This window comes from Cetorhinus maximus, unplaced genomic scaffold (genome assembly GCF_964194155.1).
Source record: "Cetorhinus maximus unplaced genomic scaffold, sCetMax3.hap1.1 HAP1_SCAFFOLD_1282, whole genome shotgun sequence".
In the NCBI taxonomy this organism is placed as follows: Eukaryota; Metazoa; Chordata; class Chondrichthyes; order Lamniformes; family Cetorhinidae; genus Cetorhinus; species Cetorhinus maximus.
In genome coordinates, this window is record NW_027597223.1 from 49,835 (window position 1) to 73,060 (window position 23,226).

A 23,226-nucleotide genomic window follows, 5' to 3' on the forward strand; every position below is an offset into this window, starting at 1 on the left:
CTAACCTGGGTATTTATGTTTGAGATTTCTAATGAAAATGTCTTGAATTTTGTAGATACTTTTCATGCTTATATAACAATGTATTTGGAGTAATTAAAGACCATGGAGTAGAAACTTGTGTGGTGTGGTGATGTAAAATGAATGATATCAGATTGCCCATCCATTCTACCCAGAACCTGACGTTTAATTCTACTGATTGCATGAAACTGACCATCAGGTACTGTGTATAATGAATGTTCAATCCAATACTATCTGTTTTGCAGCATCATCCAAAACAATTTTCTAATCCTATTTGTCCTACTTTAAATTCCATTATTTTTCTAATCATTCTGCTCCTCTACCTGTCTCTGCACTTTCTGTGATCTCAACAATCTCCTTGATTGGAGAGTGGCATTTATTCTTGTCTTCCTGTTGCACAGAAAACAGTTATTTGTTTATAACTTTTGGAACTACAAAGAAGCGCTCTTAACAAAAGCTATTCATACATTCAAATAAGCATCACCACAGCATGGAGGAATGGAAGGGCTGGACTGCTGCTGAGTCATTCCATCAGAAAGGGTCTTACCACAGTCGGCGGATAAGGCAGCCACAGGGATTTGGGGAGTAAGCCATGGTACACCAAGCTTCTGGATCAGTTGAACATTTTGGTAATTTTATTCCTCTTTCCTTCTCCAAGGGGAGTGCAGGAAATGAAGGGGAACTGAAACAAGAGTGGAACGATTTGACTGTTGAACTAGGAGCAACAATGAATTACTGTGTAAAGACTTGAGAAGAGAGTTGACCTTCCAGCCCAGTTCATCCGTATGTATGGCTGGTATTGTCAGGAATCCTTAAAACAATTTTTTTTTGGTGAACAAAGGCGTCAGCCAACTTTCAGATTTTTCCCATTATTGATTAAGAAAAAGCTTCTGGTGAAGCGTAGAGCACAAATTCATAAAATCTAACTCACAGTTCTTGTTCATCTTGTTAAAAAAAGCTGTGGGTAGCATGCTTATGTTAGTACAGAGAAATGGAACATTTTGCCACTTCAATGCAATCCCTCTTCCTGACCTTGATCTACAAATGGTTCAGTGATCAGGGGCATGGCAAGGTTCTTGCACACTGTCCTGATCTGCTAACTTGAACAATAAGTGCCTAGGTAGAGTGCGTACAGTTGCTCTTTGCTGTCCCCTGTACTACAAGCCCAATCACCTTTGGGACCATTAAGTTGGAGGCTCAGGGACGGAGAGAACAGTGTCGTACCGAATTCTGCAATCCAGGTCTCACCTTTATTTCTTTAGGCCTCGCTCAGTGATTCTCCAAAAAACCTGAACCAACAGGAAATTTCTGCTGATACAGAGTATCTCCGAGGTCAGTTGCCCTCAAGCAAGGGCCCTCCCGTAGGTGGAAACAAATTTAGTCTCATTTCACAAATTGGTCCCAAATATAAATTTACGCACACATTAGTTCATTGAAATTAATGCTGAGCCAGTCTCAGCTCAGTTCTTAGTAGGCATGGACCCACGCCACAAAGAGCTCCTTAATTCAGCACTGGATTGGCAATAAATTGCTCAGAAAGATCAGAGGTTGGCTGGTGAGAAATGGAAAAGTGTCAGATTGGCTCAGGAGGAACGAGTCAATTCTAGCTGTGGTTCAATGGGAGGGTAAAGTAGACAACACATTACTATTGCGTCTAATCATACCTCACCTGATCTCAACTTACTTGATTCTGATGTTGAGAGCTTGAAATGGAAAACGTTCCATTCCCCTGTGGTAAATAACACTTAAAACTTAAGTCAGGAGAGACTGAGACCTTGGAGACAATAACATATCAAACAGCCCAGAACCCACACTGAACAATTAATCTCAAGTATAACTACAGCTATGTTGTTGGGGTTTGGGCACAGGGTGTGTGTAAAAGTTTTTGTTTTAAAATAAAAATAAGGTGCCTTCATCCTATACTGTCACATAAGCTGCTTATTCTCAGACAGAGCTCCTACAAACCTACCAATAACGCTTTCAACTTGTCGATCTGTTTGTGCAGTCTCTGGCACTCCTTGTACTTTTGTACATAGCAAGACTTTCCTGTCAGTAGCTTAGCCTTTAAACTTGCAATCTCCTTCTGGAGTGGATGCTCTGCTGTGCTGCCCCCCTCAGTACAGCCCTATAAGGCACAACAGACACATATGGATATATTTCCACAATTTTAACCAGGGTTTCTATGTTAAAATTAGTTCCTATTCATCATATTGTCTGACAGATCACTATGTAACAATGGACTCCCTAATGGTTCAGCTAATATGTGCATTTCATTGTGTGCAGTCAAGTTAAAACAGACTAGGTAGATCCAGCTGATGTAGTAGGCCTGACTCTCTGTAGAACAACAAAAAAAAACATATTTCCTGACTCTGTATCTGTTTTTAGGAGGAAGCTGGATCAGACACTGACCGAGGCCAAGCCCACATCCTACAGAACGCAAGTGCCTTTAACACTTGGCCCATGAGATCTCACGGTTTGGTTTTGATACCTGCTTGAGGGTATCAAAGAGGAATTATCCAGAGTCTTTTTTCCCTCCCTTATTGGCCCTGGGATTTTTCTGCCTTTCCCAGGAGATTACATGGCTGCAGGGGGAGGGTGGCAGAAGTAGTGTTTAGTCACAAAGTTCCAGCCATCGTGGTTTGGAGCAGGCTTGATGGAACAACAATTCTTTTCCCGTGTATCAGTTTTGCATGATCATATCCCTTAGCATTCTATGTGCTCAGTCGAGTTTGCAGTAGGAGCAATCTGGTTGACTTCATTTTGTAAAAAGGGAAACAATGTGGGAGGGATTGAAACCAAATTTGCTGCTCATGATCATTATCCAGAGGCATTTTTGGAAAGTGCCTGCCTTGGGATCACGATGCGGAATAGGGCTCAGAGGTGATATCCCCATGTTTGAATAGGCTGCCAAGTTACAGTCTTGGGTCACACAGGAACGAAGGCATGCACGAGGTAGCAGATAAAGCTGGGAACAGTATCCCAATCTGGGTCAGAATTTCAGGAGAGAAGGATATGAAAAAATCTTGTAAATTATTTTTATATTACGATATGAACCAATATTGGAGAAGTCCCCCCCCACCAAAAATGTGGATACAAGCCTATAAGAGGTCAAAAACATTCACTTGATAGAATAGGAAATATTTGCAAGGCTTTAAGCAAAGGGCAGGAGAGTGGGACCAACTGGAAATCACTTTCAAATGGCTAGAATAGGCATGATGGGCTGAATAGCTGCATAATTCTCTAAACAGCACAATAGCAACAAGATATGGAAATACATGGTTATAGGCACAAAGGCAACATTCTATGCTAATTGAATCAAGGGGAGGCAATGGTAGTGGTATTGTCGCTGGACTAGTGATCCAATGACCTCGGGTAATGCTCTGGGGACCCAGGTTCGAAGCCCACCACAGCAGATGTTGAATTTGAATTCAATAAAAACCTGGAATTAAAAGTCTGATGATGACTATGAAACCACTGTCGATTGTTGTAAAAACCCATCAGCTTCACTAATGTCCTTTAGGGAAGGAAATCTACTGTCCTTACCTGGTCTGGCCTACATGTGACTCCAGATTCACCGCAATATGATTGCCTCTCAAAATGCCTTCTGACAAGGGAAATTAGGGAATGGCTGGCCTAGCCAGCAAAACCACATCTCATGAATGAATAAAAATATGGCCACCCACATAACATTCTGCCTCCAGTTAAGACATCAGGAAGTCACAAAATGCAAATACTTCCAAAACTGGATTAAGAATTCAACACAACGCTAATTTAGAGAAGATGCATAAATGACCCAGACAATACATACTGATGGTTGGTGAAAACAGACATGCTCTCGAAACTTTTTGTTTTTAACTCATCATGTTGCGGGATACCCAACAACTTGGCGGTTTTCACATGCAATGCTAATGTCTCAGTGTTGAGGCCTCAAGGCCAACCAGACATACATATCTGTAAGCCCAACAAAGGGACTGGAATAGTCATCCTTAACAAGTGTAACTATATTGACAAAATGCATGCTGTTCTTAATGACGGGTCCAAATTCGTATCCATTGGACCCACCTCAAAGCATGACCGCACAGCCCCGCTCAAAAACAAGTTACAAAATGCTTGTTGGACTTGTATGAGAGTAACAACCTGCCTGCTGGTGTATATGATAGGATTTGTCCTCACGGTTTACTGCTTCCATGTATGTATGGGTTGTCCAAGACACAAAAAATGATGCTCCTTTATGCCCTATGACTTGTTCTGCACGACATGAATTGGCTAAATAGTTCAGTGAGTTGCTACAACCAGTTCTGAGCAAGTTTTTCACATGCAGAAGTGATGGAATGTTTCACCACCATGTAAAGACCTTACAGGAGTTGCATATTGATAGCAATGTTGTGTCCATGCTTTGTTTGACATGGCTGGCCTATTCACTAATCTACCTCTCAAGGAAGCCACATCACTATATCATGGTGATCTAGACGTGCCACCGTTGTCTGAATCTACATTCATTGAACTTGTGGACTCAGCAACTCGTGCAGTTGTGTTCAGTTTTAATGCCACAATGTATGCCCATATAGATGGTGTTGCCATGGGATTCCCCTCTAGACCTAGCTCTTGCTAACGCCTTCAGTTTCCACGAGGAAGGTGTCTTCAATGGAATGACCACTAGCCTTCTACCACTTGCATATTTCCGATACGTAGATGATACGTTTTCCATATTTGAATCTGCAGCTGCATGTAAGAACTTCCTTGCACACCTTAATGGACTGCATCCTGTGCTCAAATTCACCTTAAAAATGAAGCAGTCAAGCAAGCTCCCTTTCCTCAAGATGCTAGTTGAGACATCTGCCAATGGGTTCTCTCCTACTGTCTACCACAAGCCCACCTTCACTGGTCAATATACACATTGGGATTTCTACAGTTCCAAGTGCTATAAAATTGACCTTAACGGCAACCTCATAAATAGGGCCCAAACCATTTGTTTACCATGCAAGTTTGATGCTGAAATAGGGCGCATCAAAGCTATCCTGTGGGCTAATGGCTACCCTGATCAGATCCTGTATATCCTGTATATTGGGCAAACTCATGAATAGGCTTAAGGCTGCCAAAGAGTCCTGAAAAGTGTCCACTCTACCTCAGATTACCCTCGAAGGGCAAGGTGTCCTAAAAATTTGAGCAACAGGTGAAGCTAGCCGTTTCACACTGCTACTATGCAGCAGCAACATGAGTGATATTCTCCGCTAACAGGATGCTGCTGTCAAGACAAAAAGACTTTCTGCCTATCACACAACTGAGGAATGTGGTATATGAATATCAGTGCAGGGGTGATGCCAGGTATGCAGGCCATACGTCCCAATGGCTAGTGGGTCACATCAAACAGCATGTTCCATCAGCTGTTTGCAACAGGCTAGTACTGACCGTATCCAACCAGCCCGTCCTTGCAAAACTCAAAATATAGTATCCAACATGAGGTGCGATTCTACGACTGGACAACACTTACTAAATAATCCAGATTGTGCTAAGAATTACACTAACAACCAATTTAAGATTATCAGTCTGGCTTGCAGTGTGGCTCACTTACATGCGTGAGAAGTAACATATGTTCGCACACAGGGCCCTATCCTTTACAAACAAAAGAGAATATGTACACACATTGCACCTTTTTCAACTAAACAAAGTTTTGGGGAAAGCCATTCTTTGGTTTATTCCCCATGGCAATGCCTTGACCAGAGCTGACCTGACTGGTTTGAATTTAAACAAAAGCTTGGCAGTAAACTGTTCCTTGGTGCATTCTCCATGGCAATGCCTCTACCAGAGTCCACTTGCCAACCAATCAGCACCCTCTTCTCATGCAGTATAAATTGTTGTTCTCTTTGAGTTTTGGTATTCTTGTGTCTGTCCTGATGAGTGCAAGATGAAAAGCTTCAAAAGCATGTCTTTTTTTTTCAGCAATGCTCAAGTTCTGTACTACCGAGTGACGATGCATATTTGATTCTTACGTGACTTTACAATGTGAAGCCAGTCTAAATTAATCAGAATTTTAAAAAGTAGACTACCCAAAGATACAAAACCACATGCAGCGTAATATAGAATAAAATTTCAAAATAATTCATCATTGGAAAATTACCTAAGGACGTTTCATCCCCTAAAGTAGTAGAGGCCATCAACCCAACACAAAGCAGATTCTGATATGTGTAAATAATAGATTCAGTAACACCCTATAACTAAGGCTCAAGTTATTACACACCAAGACAAAGATCTCTGCTGGAGATAATACTACTGTGTACATGGTGATTCACACAGAGAAAAGAAATGAATGACTCCATCATTTGGTTTAATCAGCACATGGGTCACTCACTAGACAGACAGTTATCCCATAAAATCAACCACCCTTGGTGTTATATCAGTTATACAATCTATATACACTTCAGAAATATATACTGCATGTGCAATCTGAACTGATGAAGCAGAATTCTTTAAATTGTGCATTTTTTTATTTATAAAAAGCCAGTTAGTTCTAGTTCAGCGACAGCACTATCCACTGTAGTGATGCTGTGACTCCATCAGTGCATGCATTGTCAGAAGGTTAGGGCAGAACAATTAACTTGTCAAGATAAAAGCAAAAAACTGCGGATGCTGGAAATCCAAAATAAAAATAAAAATGCCTGGAAAAACTCAGCAGGTCTGGCAGCATCTGCAGAGAGGAACACAGTTAACGTTTCGAGTCCGTATGACTCTTCAACAGAACTAAGTAAAAATAGAAAAGAGGTGATATATAGGTAAAAGTTTATATCTCTGGTGGGGCCATGCGATCAAGAGACTTGTAACGAACACAGGAGACCTTTCTCGTCTCATTGCTCTTCTGAGCTTTCCTTTCTTTTTCTAAATTAAATGCTGACATTCCAGTGCAGTACTGAGGGAATGCTGAACTGCTGTGCCATCTTTCAGGTGAGATGGTAAGCTGAGGCACTGTCTGCCCTTTCAGGCCAACATAGAATGATTCCATGACACGATTTAGAAGAGGAGCTGAAGAGTTTACTCTGCTGTCCTGGCTAATATATATCCTTTACTCAACAGCGCAAAACAGATTAATTGGTCATTATCATATAGCTATTTGTGGGAGCTTGCTGTACACAACATGGATGCTGTACTTCCTACATTACAACAAGGAATATATTTCAAAAGTACTTAACTGGCTGTGAAGCACTTTGGGACATTCTGAGACCACGAAAGGCGCTATGTATACATTCGCATCTTTCTTTTTATTATTCCTCATGAATCTTATACTTTCCCTTTCCCCTTCTGGCATTATAATGATAATGAACTGGAGACGCTCAAACTCCAAACTTCCCTCAGGCTTCAGTTCCTTCTCCAGTCTATATGGTAGGTAACTACTATTTTTCCACTTATATGGTCTCCTCTTCAGCTCATTTGAACTTCACTGTGCCTTTCATGTTGTGAAAGATGGATGAAGGGCTAAGGGTCAATTTACAAAAAAATCCTTGCATGTACAGGCTTCATCACGAGCACAATGGGTTGAATGGCCTCCTTCTGTGTTGTATCGTGCTATGTATGACAGACAGCCAGCTACAGGCACACGTTTTGCACTCAATATACTCAAGAGTCACCAATACACATACACTAATGATTAAGGACTTGCAAGGTTACTTTTTTCCCCCAAGAGTTCAAAGGTTGAACCCAAAGTCAAAATGCGGGCAGGTCTGAATCTGCATAACTGTTGTTGACTTGACTCAAACCCTCTGATAAACTACAGTATTTGCAGCACTGAAAGAGGCCATTTGGCCCAGCTGGTCCATACTGGTTGTTTCTACTATGCACGTGACCTTATCCCACCCCTTTCTAATGCTGACAGCATACCCTTTCTCCCTCAAATACCCATCTAGCTTCCCCTCAATGCATCTACACTATTTTCCTCAACTACTCCATAATATAAGTTAGTCATTAAGAAATCCAATAGGGAATTCAGGAGAAACATTTTGACCCAGAGAGCAGCAGGAGTGTGGAACATGCTACCACGAGAAATAGTGGAGATGAATATCATAGACACATTATTGGGGAAGCCAGGTAAACAAGAGGGAGAAAGGAATAGAAGAATAAATTGGTGGGGTTAGATGAAGGGGGGGGGCGCGGGAGGAGGCTAATGCAGAGCATAAACACCAGTTAATGGACCAAATGACCACTCAACCCGATATACAGGGCTCCAAGATATGAAATCCCAGGGCATGGAAGCCTTTCTTTCTTCTAATTAATAAGCATAAGAATTTTGACTAATTCCATCAAATCATATCAACAAGCCGAGGCAGCAGTGATACAAGGTCACTCGGTATAATCCAAAAAAACCCAGAGAATTTGTCCTTCCCTAGTCAGAGGACAGCAAATTACCCATTAATTTAGCAGCTCATGACAACTTGTTTCACAACTTGGTAAGATGATGCAGAAAATTTGAACAACAACGCCTTGGCCAAGATGGGTGGCTGGATACTAAATATTTTCACATTTAACAGCATTCCCATGTCAACAGTTGCTTCTATGGAGACAGAATCCTGCCCAGTCATCAGTTCCCTTGCTTGGAGCTTGATCAAGGAATCATACAGCACAGAAAGGGTCACTCAGCCCATATATTCCAATTTGGAATAAAAACTAGAACAGTTGTCAATGAGCTCACAGGATCTCCTGGTGTGATAGCAAAGGGAGAATTACACAAAAGCAAATCACTCCTTTGTTACTATCACAAAATGAAGTTAATTTTCTCTAAAAGAGGAAGGCTCTTGACAAAAATGGAGGTTGTTTCTGCAACACTATGTCTAGTTGTTATTTGATAAAACAGAATTTGGTTTATACAATTGGTTTATAAATCAAGCATAAAGACCCCAGATTCTTATTTCTTTTTTGGAGAAATAGGACCTAATTATTGTTTATTTTTTCCTGCTATGGTAGTTATACAGTATTAAAGGGTTACAACTTACACCTTTCGTTCCCCTTATTTGTTGGCATTTCAAATACTTGGTTAACATTTTTAAAAAAAAATTGGATATATTTCCGATTGCAAGTGTGATTGATCAGAGGTGTGGGGCAGGTATAAAATGGACAGAAATTGTACCACAGGCAGCTGTTCATCACAATTTAGCTTGATTACCTGTGGAGTTGATCAGTGAACATTTATACAGAACATTCCCTCAGGAGAGTTAATGGCTTTCACACGCAGGATCTATTACATGGACTGCATACAGAAGTAGTGGACTTGATTGGCCAAATGCACTTTGTCACTTTATATTTTAATACCACTCCATTAGTCTGTTGGTTGGAACACTTCAGAGCAAATCCATTGTTGCTTTCCTCCTGGTGTGAGGATCACTAGACAGGAGCATGCATAGGAGGTAGGGCTAGATGTCACAGACCCAGTTCCCCAAATCACAGACTTTACTAGTGAGAGGCATCAAGTCATGGCTCAGTTGGCACCACTCTCCTCTTAGTCAGAAAATTGGAGGGTTAAAGTCCCACTCCTGGGACTTGAGCACAAAGTCCAGGTTGACTTTTCATTGCAGTACTGAGGGTGTGCTGCACTGTCAGAGGTTCCACTTTTTTGGTTGAGACTTTATACCAAGGCCCCATTCTGTCCTCTCAGGTGGATGTATTAAATCCTGTGGTACTCTGTCAAAGTAGAGCAGGTATGACCTGGGAAATATTTATCCCTAAACTGCCATCAATAAAAAATTATCTGGCCATTATCACATTGCTGTTTGTGAGACCTTGTAGTAAACATGGCAGCTAATTTACAACACTGACCTGGTAAGTATTTTGTTGGTTGGGAAGATTTAGGATGTCCCAAGGTCACAAAAAATGTTGCACAGATGCAAGTACTTTCTCTTCTTTGACCTCTGCCCTGGGATTGTAACCTCACTGATTTGCCCAGTTTATCTCATTCCAAAGACTACATCCTAAGTTATTGTGTGTTATTTTAGTGGAGCTATTAAGTGATGCAAAATAATTAGTTTAACATTCAACTAAAAGTAGCTAGTAAACACTTTATAAAGGTCCAAAACATTTTCCCTATCATTTGCAATCATTCCACCCATTTTTCCCCCTCCCCACCCAGGACAACCAGCTGAAGGCTGAAAAACTTTATCTCTTTCTCTCCAGTTAAAGAATGAGGGTACACACTCAACAAAGAGCAGAATTCAAACCGGAGTTGAAAATCCAACAGCATATTATAATTATCAACTAACTCCACTTCTAACCAATGTGGAACTCTAAACTCGGAATTGCTTTCCTAAACCTCGCTGCCTCTTTACTGCTCCCTTCTTTATGATGCTCCTCTTTAACCAAGCTTTTGGTTATCTGTCCAAACACCGCCTCATGTGACTTGGTGTCAAATTTTTGAAACATATCTCTACGTTAAAAGGTACTACATAAGTGCTGGTTGTTGTTGTGGAATATTTTACACTGATTTTCTGACCATGGTTACCTCACTCTTTGAAAAGATTTGATCCATCTTTTCAAATTTGCTTTTCCAATGCTGAATTTCTTGGTGAGCATCTTGAAGGCTGATGTCACTTTTCTCCCGGTCGGTCTCTGCTGCTCTCAGTTCTGCAGTGGTACGAACCTGCTGCTGCTGCTCAGCCAGCTGCAACCGCTCTTCCGTGGCTTTCAGACGCTGGCAGAGATTCTCTATCTGCTTCTGGAGCTGTCGGTATAAATGAGAAACGGACACATAACAAGGTGATTTTTTTTTTAAGTACTGTAACGGTTCAACTGATAAGTATACGACATGGTACATATAGCCGTGTACACTAAGAAAGCCACAAGTTAGAATTCTACAGCGCAGAAGGAATCTATTAGCATCTCTTTGAAAGAGCTATACAAATAGTCCCACTACCCCTGTTCTTTCCCCATAACACTGAGAATTTTCCTTTTCAAGTATTCATTTCACTTTTCCAAGTTATTACTGAATCTGCCTCCACCTGTCTTCCTAGCAGCAAATTCCAAATTACAACAATTTGCTGTGTTAAAGTAAAACTTCTTCTCATTTCCTTCTGTTTCTCTTGTCAATTATTTTAAATCTGTGCACTCTGGTTACCGACCCTCCTGCCAGTGGAAACAGGTTCGGTCACTCCTCTATCCAGAGTTCAGCTTAATTGTAGCAGTCTGGCTGCAGTTGAGTCAAGAACCTTCAATATTTAACAAGACAAGGGAAATAAAAGTCGTAATCTTGAGCTCCCACGAAACTTTACTCTTCAGTAATCGGACATCAGCCCCAGGCCAAGGTCAGACACGGCTGAAGTGCCATCAATGGAAAAAATAACCTGCCCCACGTTTGCTGATTTAGCCCCCAAGTGAAGAATGACTGTGAAGGCCTGGGGGTGAGGGGGCAGGGGGGCAGACCCTGGGGACTCATATCCCTAATAAACGTCAGCAATTTCATCAGAGACGAGGAAGATAAACAGGAGGGGAAAATAAATAAATAAAGAACGGATGTAAATGCTCAGAGATTGTAGTTTGGAAGCTAGGCTGGGTTGGAATTCATGATACCTGTCTTTCGGTATTCGAGTTGGAAGCCTTCAGCTTTTCATAATCGGACAAGACTTGCTGCAAGCGGTGAACCTCGGCTGTCTGATTCTGCAGCTCAATCTCCGTTTTTGCCATTTTCTTCAGATCCTCTGTTAACTTTTCGTTTTCTTTTTTCTGGTTGTCAAGGTCAGACTAGGAAGTAAAATTAGAAATATATTGCAATCATTTAGTAGAAGGAAAATACCGACTACACAAGGATGCTCCTTAGTTTGTTCCTCCTCTTCTAATCTAGAACAGTTAGCTCCATGCTATGTGAGGTTGCACACGTAATACAGGCTAGGAAGGTTTCCTGGAGCTGAGGGAAGAATGCCTATTTGGACTGAGCACATGAAATGGGAGATCCCACTCTTATGGAGTAAACATGTTCAAGTAGAGATCTCAGCTGAAGGCACCGGTCCACTTCCAGCCTCTGGTTTGTTCCTATGGATTAATTTACGATGAAGCTTACCCACAGAACTACAATCTCATCAAGTGTTTCCACAAATTACCCTACACTCAGAAGAAGTCAACACAAGCTCTTATCTCAATTAAATCACCTTACCTGAATGTGCTTGAGGTTGTCCAGGGCAACTTTTAACTCGTTTGCAATCTGATTCTTTATTTCTGACAGACTGTAAGTTAAAATATGCAAGGAGGAGTCAGAAAGAAACATTCTTACATTTTTTTTAGAAGAAGTGAAATATTCAGTAATCTTGGATGAATATCCTTTTAGAAAAAGGTGATTCAATGAGCTGCCATTGTGTAAAAACTGAGGATTCATATTTTATTCCACTTTGGGATATTTAGATCAGTGTGAATCCAACTAACCAAAAAAATTAGGCAGTCACATGATCTACATCTTGTAGCCTTTTCTAGGCTGTTGGAATTGCTAAGGATTTGTAGAAGTTACAATATTTTTCCCCCAGGTGGGTGCCTTTACTAGGAACACTGCTGGAATGGTAAGCACAGTGCGACCAGTTTCTTCCACAATCCCTCTGGCTAGCAGCTAGGAGACAGCAATGACTGCACTGGTCACTTAATCAATTTCCCTTCCTCTGATTGGCACAGTAACCCCTGTTTGGTGCAATTCAAATCAGGAACTGAGCAGAGACGGACTGGAAGAAAAATCCAGTCCCGTTTCAGTCCGTGCTCCAACAAGAATCTGTGACAAGCAACCAGTGGCATGGTCTCCTTTTCCCAATATTATACGTACCTTACTCAACAGTGATGGGTGCAATGTTTGCACACAATGCATCTATGCATGAACCTTACCATAGGTATCATCCATGGTTTAGTGGTGGCACTCTCACCTCAAGACTTAGAAGGTTTTGGATTCAAATCACACTCCAGAGACCTGAGCACAAAATCCAGACTGACACTCCTAGCGTAGGACTGAGGAAGCGTTGCACTGTTCAGGTGAAACGTTAAACAGAGGCTCCAGCTGCCCTCTTAAGAAAACAAAGAGTAGGGAAGATTGTCTCAGCCACTCCATGGTGTCCTGGTCAATATTTAGCCCTCAACCAAAGCCTCTTAAAAACGTTATATGGGCATTTATCTCATTGCTATTTGTGGAATCTTCCTGTACGAACATTGGCTGTCATGGATCCTTATATTACAACTGTGCCTACACTTAAAGGACTTCATTTGCTTAAAAGTGCTTTGGAATGTCCAAAAGGCACTATATAAATAGAAGTTATTTTTTCCTTTACCTTGTTAGCTCAGTCTCCTTTGTGCTGATCTTCATTTTTAGTGTCTTGGTTTCTTGCTGGAACTGTTTCCCGTAATCAACAGCTTTGTCACATTCCTGTTTTGACTGCTCAATAGAGGCCTGCACTGACTCTATCTTTGCCTGCAAGTCCTTACGAAAAGAAAAATGAAACAGATGTAATAGACCAATGTTAAAATTCAGCCTGATGCAGATGGCTCTGCTGTGTGATGTTATCGTGAGATTTGCAAACAAGGAATAATGACAATATTCATAGGACAAGGAAGAAGTAGGGATGGTGAGGAGGCTAAATGCATTGTGACAGAAATGGGCTATGAAGGCAGCTTTCGGAGGGAATGAGGAAAGCAAATGAGTCAAAGATGACTATGGATGAGAATTTCAGAGAGAAGCAGTGCAGCAGCAGAAAGATCAGCCTCTGATGGTGAAGCTGGGGAAATGCAATAGACCAACGTCAGAGGACTAGAGGGCTAGCTAAGGAGTCTAAGGTGAGGGGGTTGTACTCTCTTTGCAAGTGACAATTGATGATAGATCAATCATTAATTTTAAAACTGAGATTGATTGATTATTGTTAGCCAAAGGTATCAAAGGATGTGAAGCAAAGGCAGGAACATAGGATTTAGTTGCATATCGGCCATGATCTCTTTCAATTGCGAACTGGCTCAAGCGGCTGAATCACCTCCTGTTCCTATGGCCTAGGCATCGAATGGAGCAGTTTGCTCAGGTCAGGGGAAGCAAGGCCATAGAGAGGTTTGAAAATGAGAAGAGATACTTTGAAATCAACTGCATGAAGCAAGGGGCTGTGTAGGAGCAGATTTTGGCATCAGCAGTTCTGGTTTAGCTGCAGTTTGTAAAAGATAGATTTATGAAGGCTAGTTAGGAGATCAATAGTCAAACAGATTTTGGTTTTAATGAAGGCATGGATTAATGTTTTGACTGTGGGAGGGAAAAAATAGGTGTGTAAACAAACAATGTCTGGAGGTGGAAGGATGTGATCTTCACAACAAGTATGCAACCACCAACGAAACGGGGCTTTGGGGCACATTAATCCATGGAGCCATGGCTCAAACGGTAACCAGAACATTTCAGTAATCAGAAACATCTCAAATACACTCTTGGACTGTTTAGGCTCCTTGAAGAACCTTGAACCATGGATCAATGTGTGGAATATTCACCTCTGAGTCAGAGTTTGTAGGTTCAGAGTTTGAGAGCACAAAATTCAGGTTGACACTTGTGGTACCGAGGGAGGGCTGCACTGTCATCAGCACCATCTTTTGGGTGAGACACTGAACAGGGTTCCCACCTGTCCTCTTAGCTGAACATAAAAGAACCCACAGCACTATTTGAAGAAGAATTGGGAAATTCAGTTTCTCATGCACTATCATGTGGTCTTGATCTTTTATTATTCAAAAAGTCTTTGGTAAATATTTCATACCAAGTTGAAGAACAATCCTGTAGCCAGTGAGGTTTCATAGAGTCAGAAATCTCAAGTTACATTTACAAATAGTATATCATGCCACATTCTACATTTACCCCGTTTTCCTTTTGTACATTTAAACATGCTGCCTCTTTTTCAGTCAATTCCTTTCTGAGTTGTTCTGCCTTTTCAATCTGTGCTTTCATTTCCACCTCATTATCCACCTTCTGTTCCAAGATTTGTTTCTGTAACACCATCATGTCCTTCTGTTGTGTACAAGTAACAAAAGGAGGGTTTGCGGAGGGGTGGTGGGGTGGGTGTTTTTGGGGGGGGGGGGTGGAAATAGGGAGGGAAGAAATTATTCCAACACAGAATTGTATATTGTATCCAGTGGACAGGCAACAGCAAAACATACTGGAAATACACAGCAAAGTCCATCAACATCTGTGAAAAGACAAGATTGTTTGGGGTGTATAGATTTTTTGTCAGAAATGCCCTTACAGAAAATTCAAACCAAAAACATTTACTTACCTTTTCTCAGAAGCTGGTTGTGTGGACACAGATTTCATTTTTATTTCCTACTTCCATTTATTAAAAATATATTTTTAATTGTGAAGAGACTATACTATAGCACCTGCCTATAAACTAAATGGAGGGGTCTATAAAACATTCTGGTTTGACACCAATTATGCACTTTGCAATGAGCAGCTCATTATTTATTTATTTTCCAAATTGAAACTATTTCACAAGCATTTAGGTCTCAAGTTTCTGCTCTTTGGGGAAACATGATCTGGCCTTACAATTTCACAAAGATAGTCTGTGAAGGTTTCATTTTTTTGATGAATTTTATGCTCACCAAGGTCAGTTAATTCTCAACAGTGCACTCAAGTCAGTTTGGAGTTCTGAAGGAGAGTCGTATCGGACTCAAAACGCTAACTCTGTTTCTCTCTCCACAGATGCTGCCAGTCATGTTGAGTTTTTCCAGCACTTTGTTTGCCACATAACTAACACAATGCAAACCTTTTTTGGTGTTTATGTTGTATGGTCTTAGAAGGGTAGTCCCAAGTGTGCTTTGTGTCCATATTTTCAGTCAGTTGATATATAACCAGTCTCTTTGTGAATTAATGCCAGTGCATCCCAGACTGGCAGTGACCAGCGCTCACGAAGGTACCACCAATGCTATGACATCAGTAATTTACACATCATCAACATGTCGTCGTGATGTTGTCAATACAGGGATTGACCTGCAATTGGAACAACCCACTAACTGGGACTCAGGAGGGCTGCTGGCAGTCAGCCAGGTATGGTTAAAAATGTAAAACTCTTTCTGGTTACTGGTCTGAAAAAAATCTAGTGATTTTCATCAGCAGTTGCCTCCAGCTACAAGGCTCATGTCAGCCAGCAGCCAAAGACACAAGTACAGTAAGTCCTTACTTTAAATCACTCTGCCTCCGCCCCCACCCATCCCTGCCCTTAACGTTATTTCACTTCAACACTGTTCATTCCTAAGGGCTGTTTTTTGATTTGTGATACCATTTTTAGTTTTATTTCATTTGCACTCTGGCCCCATTCCCCTGCGTGCTGCACTTTGAACCAGCTGCCACCATGTTCTGGTGATGCTGTCATCAGAGGCCCAATGTTGCAGGGAGAGAGCGAGGCCCAAGATCCAGGAGCAGCAGTGCAGGGTGGGGACAGGAAACTGTCAGTCAGCGATCGGGTGGTAAAGTGTGAGTAATCCAGGGCTGGGGGGAGGGACTGGGGCCCCCGTGCACCCACCTCATCCCTGCCAACATCCTGGCTCCATCTGCTTGGCTCAGCCCTGCAGACTGAAGGAGGGGCCCAGGCTCCTGGCCCAGGATCCACAAGTCTTAGCAAAGGGGTTCTGATTAATCTTATAGATATTTGTGAAAACTTTGCACATCTTTTAAGAAGAAAAGCTTTTAAATTCAAATACATATCTTGTTTAAAATTTAATTCTCAGAAACTGAGCAACTCAGAATATTTAGCAGAGAAATTTTGTCTCTTGGGACCCAATGACAGTGCTCAAGATTGTTGGCTACACAGCCTTTAAGAGCTTTAATGTACCTTATTCGCCTCCAATGCTCTAGAATGTTCTTCTTTGTCTTGCTCTGCTTGTGTTTCAAGCTCTTTGATCTTTTCCTTCAGGGCTGTGTTTTCCTCCACTAGTTTCAGATTGTTGGTCTTCAAAGCATCCTTCTCTCTTTCTGTTTCTTCAAGTTTGTCCTATTGCAGGAACATTTTAGGAAAACAGGAGGCAAAACATGAAACACATGTGGAAAAGTTGGGATCACTGCAGAGTTTTCTGAAATAGTCCCTCATCTCACTGTGAAAATCATAGGTACCAGAGATAATAACCCTGCAACTTCAGACTGGCACTGTACTAGAATTAAATATTTGCGATATATAAAGAACTGACATTTGATAATGTCCAGTTTAAACTATGCTAGTAGCTATCAGATGCCTCACCTAGGAAAACTCTGCGTATCAGCTTAGACTGTTTGGTCAGTTATTCAGTTTCAAGGGGTGCTGGAGGCCAACAGTGTCCACCTCCAATAATTTCCAATACTGCCTCTCCCCTTTCCCATCCCACACAGGTTAGGGACATTGATATCACCAATTTTAATATTTTCAGACAGTAAAGCTTGTGCTTTGCTGAGAACACAAGATTAATGTGTACAAGAAAATTCAATCAGCCCACCTCAGCTCCCCAAAAATTGTACAATTTCCTCTCCACCTCCAATCACAGCATTTAACTGTTAAACAACTTCAGTATTTTTATGGATGGTTCAGGTAATTGTTTTAAGCCCACACTCCAGCACTGACGATGATGGTATAATCACTAGATGCTAATGCAATGATAATGTGTAGATAATAACCAGGAAATAGTGTGCGTGAGGAACTGAAGTATAACATCCACTCATCTAAGATGCATGAAAGGCAACAGCCAAATCCCTTTCTTTCATAGTGTTACTAACTTCCTGTTGTGTGCCATAATCCCATCCAATGTCTTGAGAGCCACTCTCAGGAATGCTGCAGTGATGGGACACAGGCCTGATTCTGAATTCCTCACATGGTGATCTACCAAATTCCTCCATTCCCCCATGACCAGTTGCCAAGTGGATGCTCAGTTGCTTTCTCACAGGAAGAGTGGGATCCCTAGGAGCAACAGTTATATTTTAATGGGCCCTTTTTGCCTGTTGTATGGAAATGGAAGCCTCCTAACAGCTTTCCAGCATTCCCTGGACTTGTTTTAGTGGAGAGAAATAAAGTGAGGGAACAGCACTGTTGATATTCCACAGCAAGATCCATGAATGGAGGCCCAGAAACATATGGGAGCAGCAATCATGCTGAGGGTCATAGATAAAGGAAATGCAGGCTGGCAAGACACTTTTATGAGCATCACTGATTTAAAACATTTGCATCTTCGACTCCCAACAGATAAAAGAACAGCTCTAGCTAACAGTCATGCTGAGAAGCTCTGCGGTCTAATCTAACTTTCAGCAAATGTCGACAAAAAATCCCCCAGCTCTTAAAACAACCAGTTTACAAAACGTCAGCAATGTGATTGGGAGGTTTGCGAAGGAACGCATTATACAGGTTCCAACTCAAGGACCCAGGTGACTTTAATTACTGCAATAAATTTGAGCTGCTCAAACACTGGTATTTCACAGTTCATCGATATTGGAATTATTCAGTGCTGCCACAACTAACTCCTGATACCAATTAGTTTACTGAGCCACATCCCACTAAAATCAGGAGCTCTCTGCAGTATGGAAGAAAGCAAAGCTGGCTAATTATTTTTTATTAATTAACTTTGCCCTGGCTGGTCTTTGCAGTACCATGATTGCTGCTCCTCAGAGCTCGTTTCCGCTACGCTTCAACTGCACTGTGCTACAACATAAAAACAAAATACTGTTGCTGGAAATCGGAAATAAAAATCAAGTACTGGAAATAATCAGCAGGTCCTGCAGCAAGTTTTAAGGAAGCACATAGGATGAGGGAAAGGAGGGAGGGAGAGGGGGAGGAGGAGAACAAATGGAAAGCTTGGTGATAAGGTGGAAGGCAGGAGAGATAAAATGACAGAAACGATGATGGTGCAAGACAAAAGAAGATGTTAATGGTGTCAGCTGTGGCTCAGTTAGTAGTCCCCTTTCCACTGTCAGAAGGCTGTGGGATCAAAAAGCAAAACTGACTGCTTCCTATTTAAAAAAGCCCCAAGATGCTTCACAGGAGTATTATCAAGTGGGATCAGGAAAGGGAGAGGGACCTGCGACGTGATCTTCACCCTTTGACAAATGCAAGGGAAAATCCGTGAACAGCAGATGGGACACTGCTGTGTCTTTGTTGACCTGATGAAGACCTTTATCATAGGAAATAGAGGGGCCTGTGAAAAGTTTTAGCCAAACTTGGATGTCCTGATAGAGCTGTAAATCTGATACAGATGTTTCACCATGGAATGACAGCCACTATGGGAAATACATTGACCCCTTTGAGGTAACAAGTGAAATGAAGCAAGGATGTGTTTTGGCTGCTGTAGAGCAGAGTGCAGTATATTCTTTGCTGCCATGCTTTCTGAGGAACTTGATGGAAATGTTGATGGAATATACATCCAATGCAAAACAGATGGCAATCACTTCAACCTGAGATGACTGAAATCTTCAACTAAGGTATCGGAGATGGTGATGTGGGAATTGCTGTTTGCTAGTGACTGTGCCCTTGTGTCACGTTGTGAACTTGGCCTTCGCAAAGGATCAAGGACTGCTTTACAAATGTGGCTGACAACTATGGGCTAACTATCAGCTTAAGGAAGACAGAGATACTCCACCAACCATCACCAAATTCTGACTATACCCCACCTCTATAATGATCAGTGACACAACCCTGAAAGTTATAGGTAACTTCACCTACCTTGGAAGCACAATCTCCAGAAATACCTGCATTGACAGCAAGGTGGCAAATAGAATTGCCGAATAAACTCAGCATTTGCCCGTTTATGCAAGACACTCTGGAGGAAATGAGGTACCAAATGTACAACAAAACTTAGCTGTGTACAAAGCTGTGGTAATACCTATCCTCCAGTAGGCCTGTGAGACATAGACTGCCTACTTCAGACCTATTAAACAGTTGGACAGGTTTCACATGAAATGCAATCAGAACATCGAGGGCAACAAATGAGATGACAAAGTGGCCAACACTGAGGTACTTCAAAGAGCCAAAATGTCTGGAATTGAAGCACTTATCATCAGAGCCCAGCTCAGATGGAGTGGACATGTAGTACATATGACTGACGATAAAAAGGCAGTCATGTATTCACAACTTAAACTAGGACAACGTCTGCAAGGTAGACCAAGATTAACTTTCAAGGATTCCTCGAAGGTAAACCTCATGAAAAGTGACATGTCCACCACAGACTGGAAGAAAGATGCAGAAGAAAGAAATACCTGGGGAGCAATCTCAAGTAATGGCCTTGCTTCCTTCAAACAGCAAAGAATATAGACAGCAAAAGGACAGAAGTCAAGCCAGAAAGACTGGGCAATCCCAACAAAAATCAAACAATTCATCCTTGCCCACACTGTGGAAAGCCATGCAGGTCTGCAATCGGGCTCCACAGCCACGTTAGAACTCATAACAGTTGACTCGATGCATGCAAGAAATGGCCATCTTCAATAATGATGGGAATTGCTGAAAAAAGAGACATGTCTAAGCTTTTCGCATTGCACTCATCAGGACATGCGCAAGAATACCAATATAAAGCGGGAAAAACAACAATTTATATTGTATGTGAAGAGAGGGTGCTGAATGGTTGGCAAGTGGCACTGCCATGGAAAATGCATTACTGATGGTGACTGACAGTTAACTGCCAAGCATTGTTTGAAATTTAAATCAGGTAGTTTGACCCTGATATTCCTCAAGGCAATGCCTTGACCAAAGTCAGCGAATGGCTGTCACTTGGTTTGTTTAGCTGAAACAGGTGCAGTGTATGTACATGTTCTTTCTGTCTACAAAGAACAGGGCCCTGTGTATTAATATATGTAGCTTCCAGTACACTCAAATGCACCACATTATGAGCTCGACTGACCATCTTAAACTGGTTGTCAGTGTAATTCTTAGCACGTTGAGGATTATTTAGCAAATGTTGCCCAATCGCGGAATCACATCGAATTTTGGACACTGTTTTGAGTTTGCAAGCATTGGCTGGTTGGGTATGGTCTGTATCCTGCCCATTGCGGACAGCGGCTGGAACATGCTGTTTGATAAGATCCGCCAGTCTTTGGGACGTATGGCCTACGTACCTAGCATCACACTGAAATTCATATGCCGCATTCTCATTTGAGAGATAGGCAGAACGTCTTTTTGGCTTGCCGGCAGCATCCTGTTAGTGACGAATACTACTCGTGTTGTCTCTACCAAAGGACTAATGAAGGGAATCTGATGATGACCATAATATCAATCAAGATTTGACACTGATCCACAAAAGGAGATATTAGGTAAGATGACTGAAAGCTTGGTTAGAGGGGTAGGTTTTGAGGAAGAGAGGTTCAAGGAGAGAATTCCAGTGCTTAGGGCCTTGGCAGCTAAAATCAGCCATCAATGGTGGAGTGATGGAAATTGGGATTGCACAAGAGGCCACGAACTTGGAGGATTGTAAGGCTGACCAAAAACAGATATCAAAAATGATGATCCCCTTGAATGCAATTAATAATGTGGTGATTTTACCCTTTTAAGGGATGAAATCCTTTGTACCAAGCGGAGATTCCCTCAGATAAACCAGGTTTAAGTGAGCTGTGCTTTGAAAACTAGATAACTGAGAAAATGTGTGTGCTATAATAAAGGTGACTTACTTGGGTAGTGATGATGAGCATTTCTTGATTGTAATCATTGTCTAGGTGGTCAGACACACTAGAATGAGCCAGTCTGAATCCAAAAGGTGTACTCGCCCCACGAATCTCACCCTTGTGAGTAACATAGCAGAACTGGTAAAAGTCATTATAGTCCTTTGGGAGATAATAAGCTAGAACAGAAGAAAATATAGACATTGACACATGAATGTATGATTATGAAAAGTATCATTTAGGTTCTTCATGAACAGTGAAGTAAAATCTTATTCAAAAGTCAGACAAGGACCCTCATACTACTTCTCAATTCTTCAAACTACTGTAACAGAAGTATCAATCCCCACTCTTTAATTTTACATTCAAACAATACATGATGTTGTAATTGTGCACAACATATTCCCATTTGTTACACCAATGACCTGATTAAAAATACTTACTTTTTTGACTAGTTTGGTTATCTACAACAGGAGGTGCTTGCAAAACAATTTATGTCAATTCTTTTCAGTGTGGCCCCTGGTTACTGATGCTCTTGCCAGTGGAAGCAATTTTTCCCTATTTACTCTTTCAAACCTTTACACACTAGTTCTCCAATAGGGTGGTGTTGGGACACCAGTATCCTGCAAGGTTGGTGTATTAGTCCTTGAAAGATGCTGCCAGTTAGTGGGTTTGACTTGGGCACATAGGATTGGGCTACATGTGAGTGGTCATAGGGACTAGGGACTTAAGCAGCAACTTTATATTGAGAGCAGGAGGAAGAGAAATCTTGTGAAAGAATGCTTCTGATATTTCCACAGATCTGGGGATTTCTCTAAAGATTTCTGTCCAATGAGAAACGAGGCACTGCTAGACCTGGTTCTTGGAAATGAGGTGGGCCAAGTGGATCAAGTGTCAGTAAGAGAATATTTAAGGGACAGTGATCATTGTATCATAAGGTTTAGTCTGACTATGGAAAAGGACAAAGAACAATCCAGCGTAAGAATAAATAACTGGGGAAACATACGAACATACATATGAATTAGGAGCAGGAGTAGGCCACTCGGCCCCTCGAGCCTGCACTGCCATACAAGATGATCATGGCTGATCTGATTGTAACCTCAACCCCACATTCCTGCCTAGCCCAATAACCTTTCAGCCCCTTGTTAATCCAGAATCTATCTAGCTCTGCCTTAAAAATATTCAAATACTCTGCTTCCACTGCCTTTTGAGGGACAGAGTTCCAAAGACTCATGACCCTCAGAAAAAATTTCTCCTCATCTGTCTTAAATGAGTGACCCTTTATTTTTAAAAAGTGACCCCTAGTTCTAGATTCTCCCAGAGGAGGAAATATCCTTTTCACATCCACCCTGTCAAGATTCCTCAGGATCTTAAAGGTTTCAATCAAGTCGCCTCTTACTCTTCTAAATTCCAGCGGATACAAACCTAACTCGTCCAGCCTTTCCTCATAAGACAACCTGCCCATTCCTGGTATTAGTCTAGTAAACCTTCTCTGAACTGCTTCTAATGCATTTACATCTTTCCTTAAAAAGGTGACCAATATTGTACACAATACCCCAGATGTGATTTCACCAGTGCCCTGTACAACTGAAGCATAACCTTCCTACTTTTGCAATTAATTCACCTCACAATAAATGATAACATTCTATTAGCTTTCC

General features: G+C 41.5%; 1 protein-coding gene across 4 annotated transcripts in view; it reads right to left on the reverse strand.

Annotated features, from left to right (window-relative positions):
- Window positions 1-23,226, reverse strand: part of LOC144676004 (uncharacterized) — a 44,363-nt gene that overhangs the window by 13,430 nt on the left and 7,707 nt on the right. For all 4 annotated transcript variants that reach the window (XM_078536528.1, XM_078536530.1, XM_078536527.1 and 1 more), the window contains exons 5-11: window positions 21,581-21,750; window positions 16,803-16,961; window positions 14,834-14,983; window positions 13,287-13,435; window positions 12,140-12,209; window positions 11,560-11,730; window positions 10,496-10,714 (exon numbers count right to left, since the gene is read on the reverse strand). In XM_078536528.1, coding sequence (XP_078392654.1) covers window positions 10,496-10,714; window positions 11,560-11,730; window positions 12,140-12,209; window positions 13,287-13,435; window positions 14,834-14,983; window positions 16,803-16,961; window positions 21,581-21,750 — 1,088 coding nt within the window. The remainder of the gene's footprint in view (window positions 1-10,495; window positions 10,715-11,559; window positions 11,731-12,139; window positions 12,210-13,286; window positions 13,436-14,833; window positions 14,984-16,802; window positions 16,962-21,580; window positions 21,751-23,226) is intronic.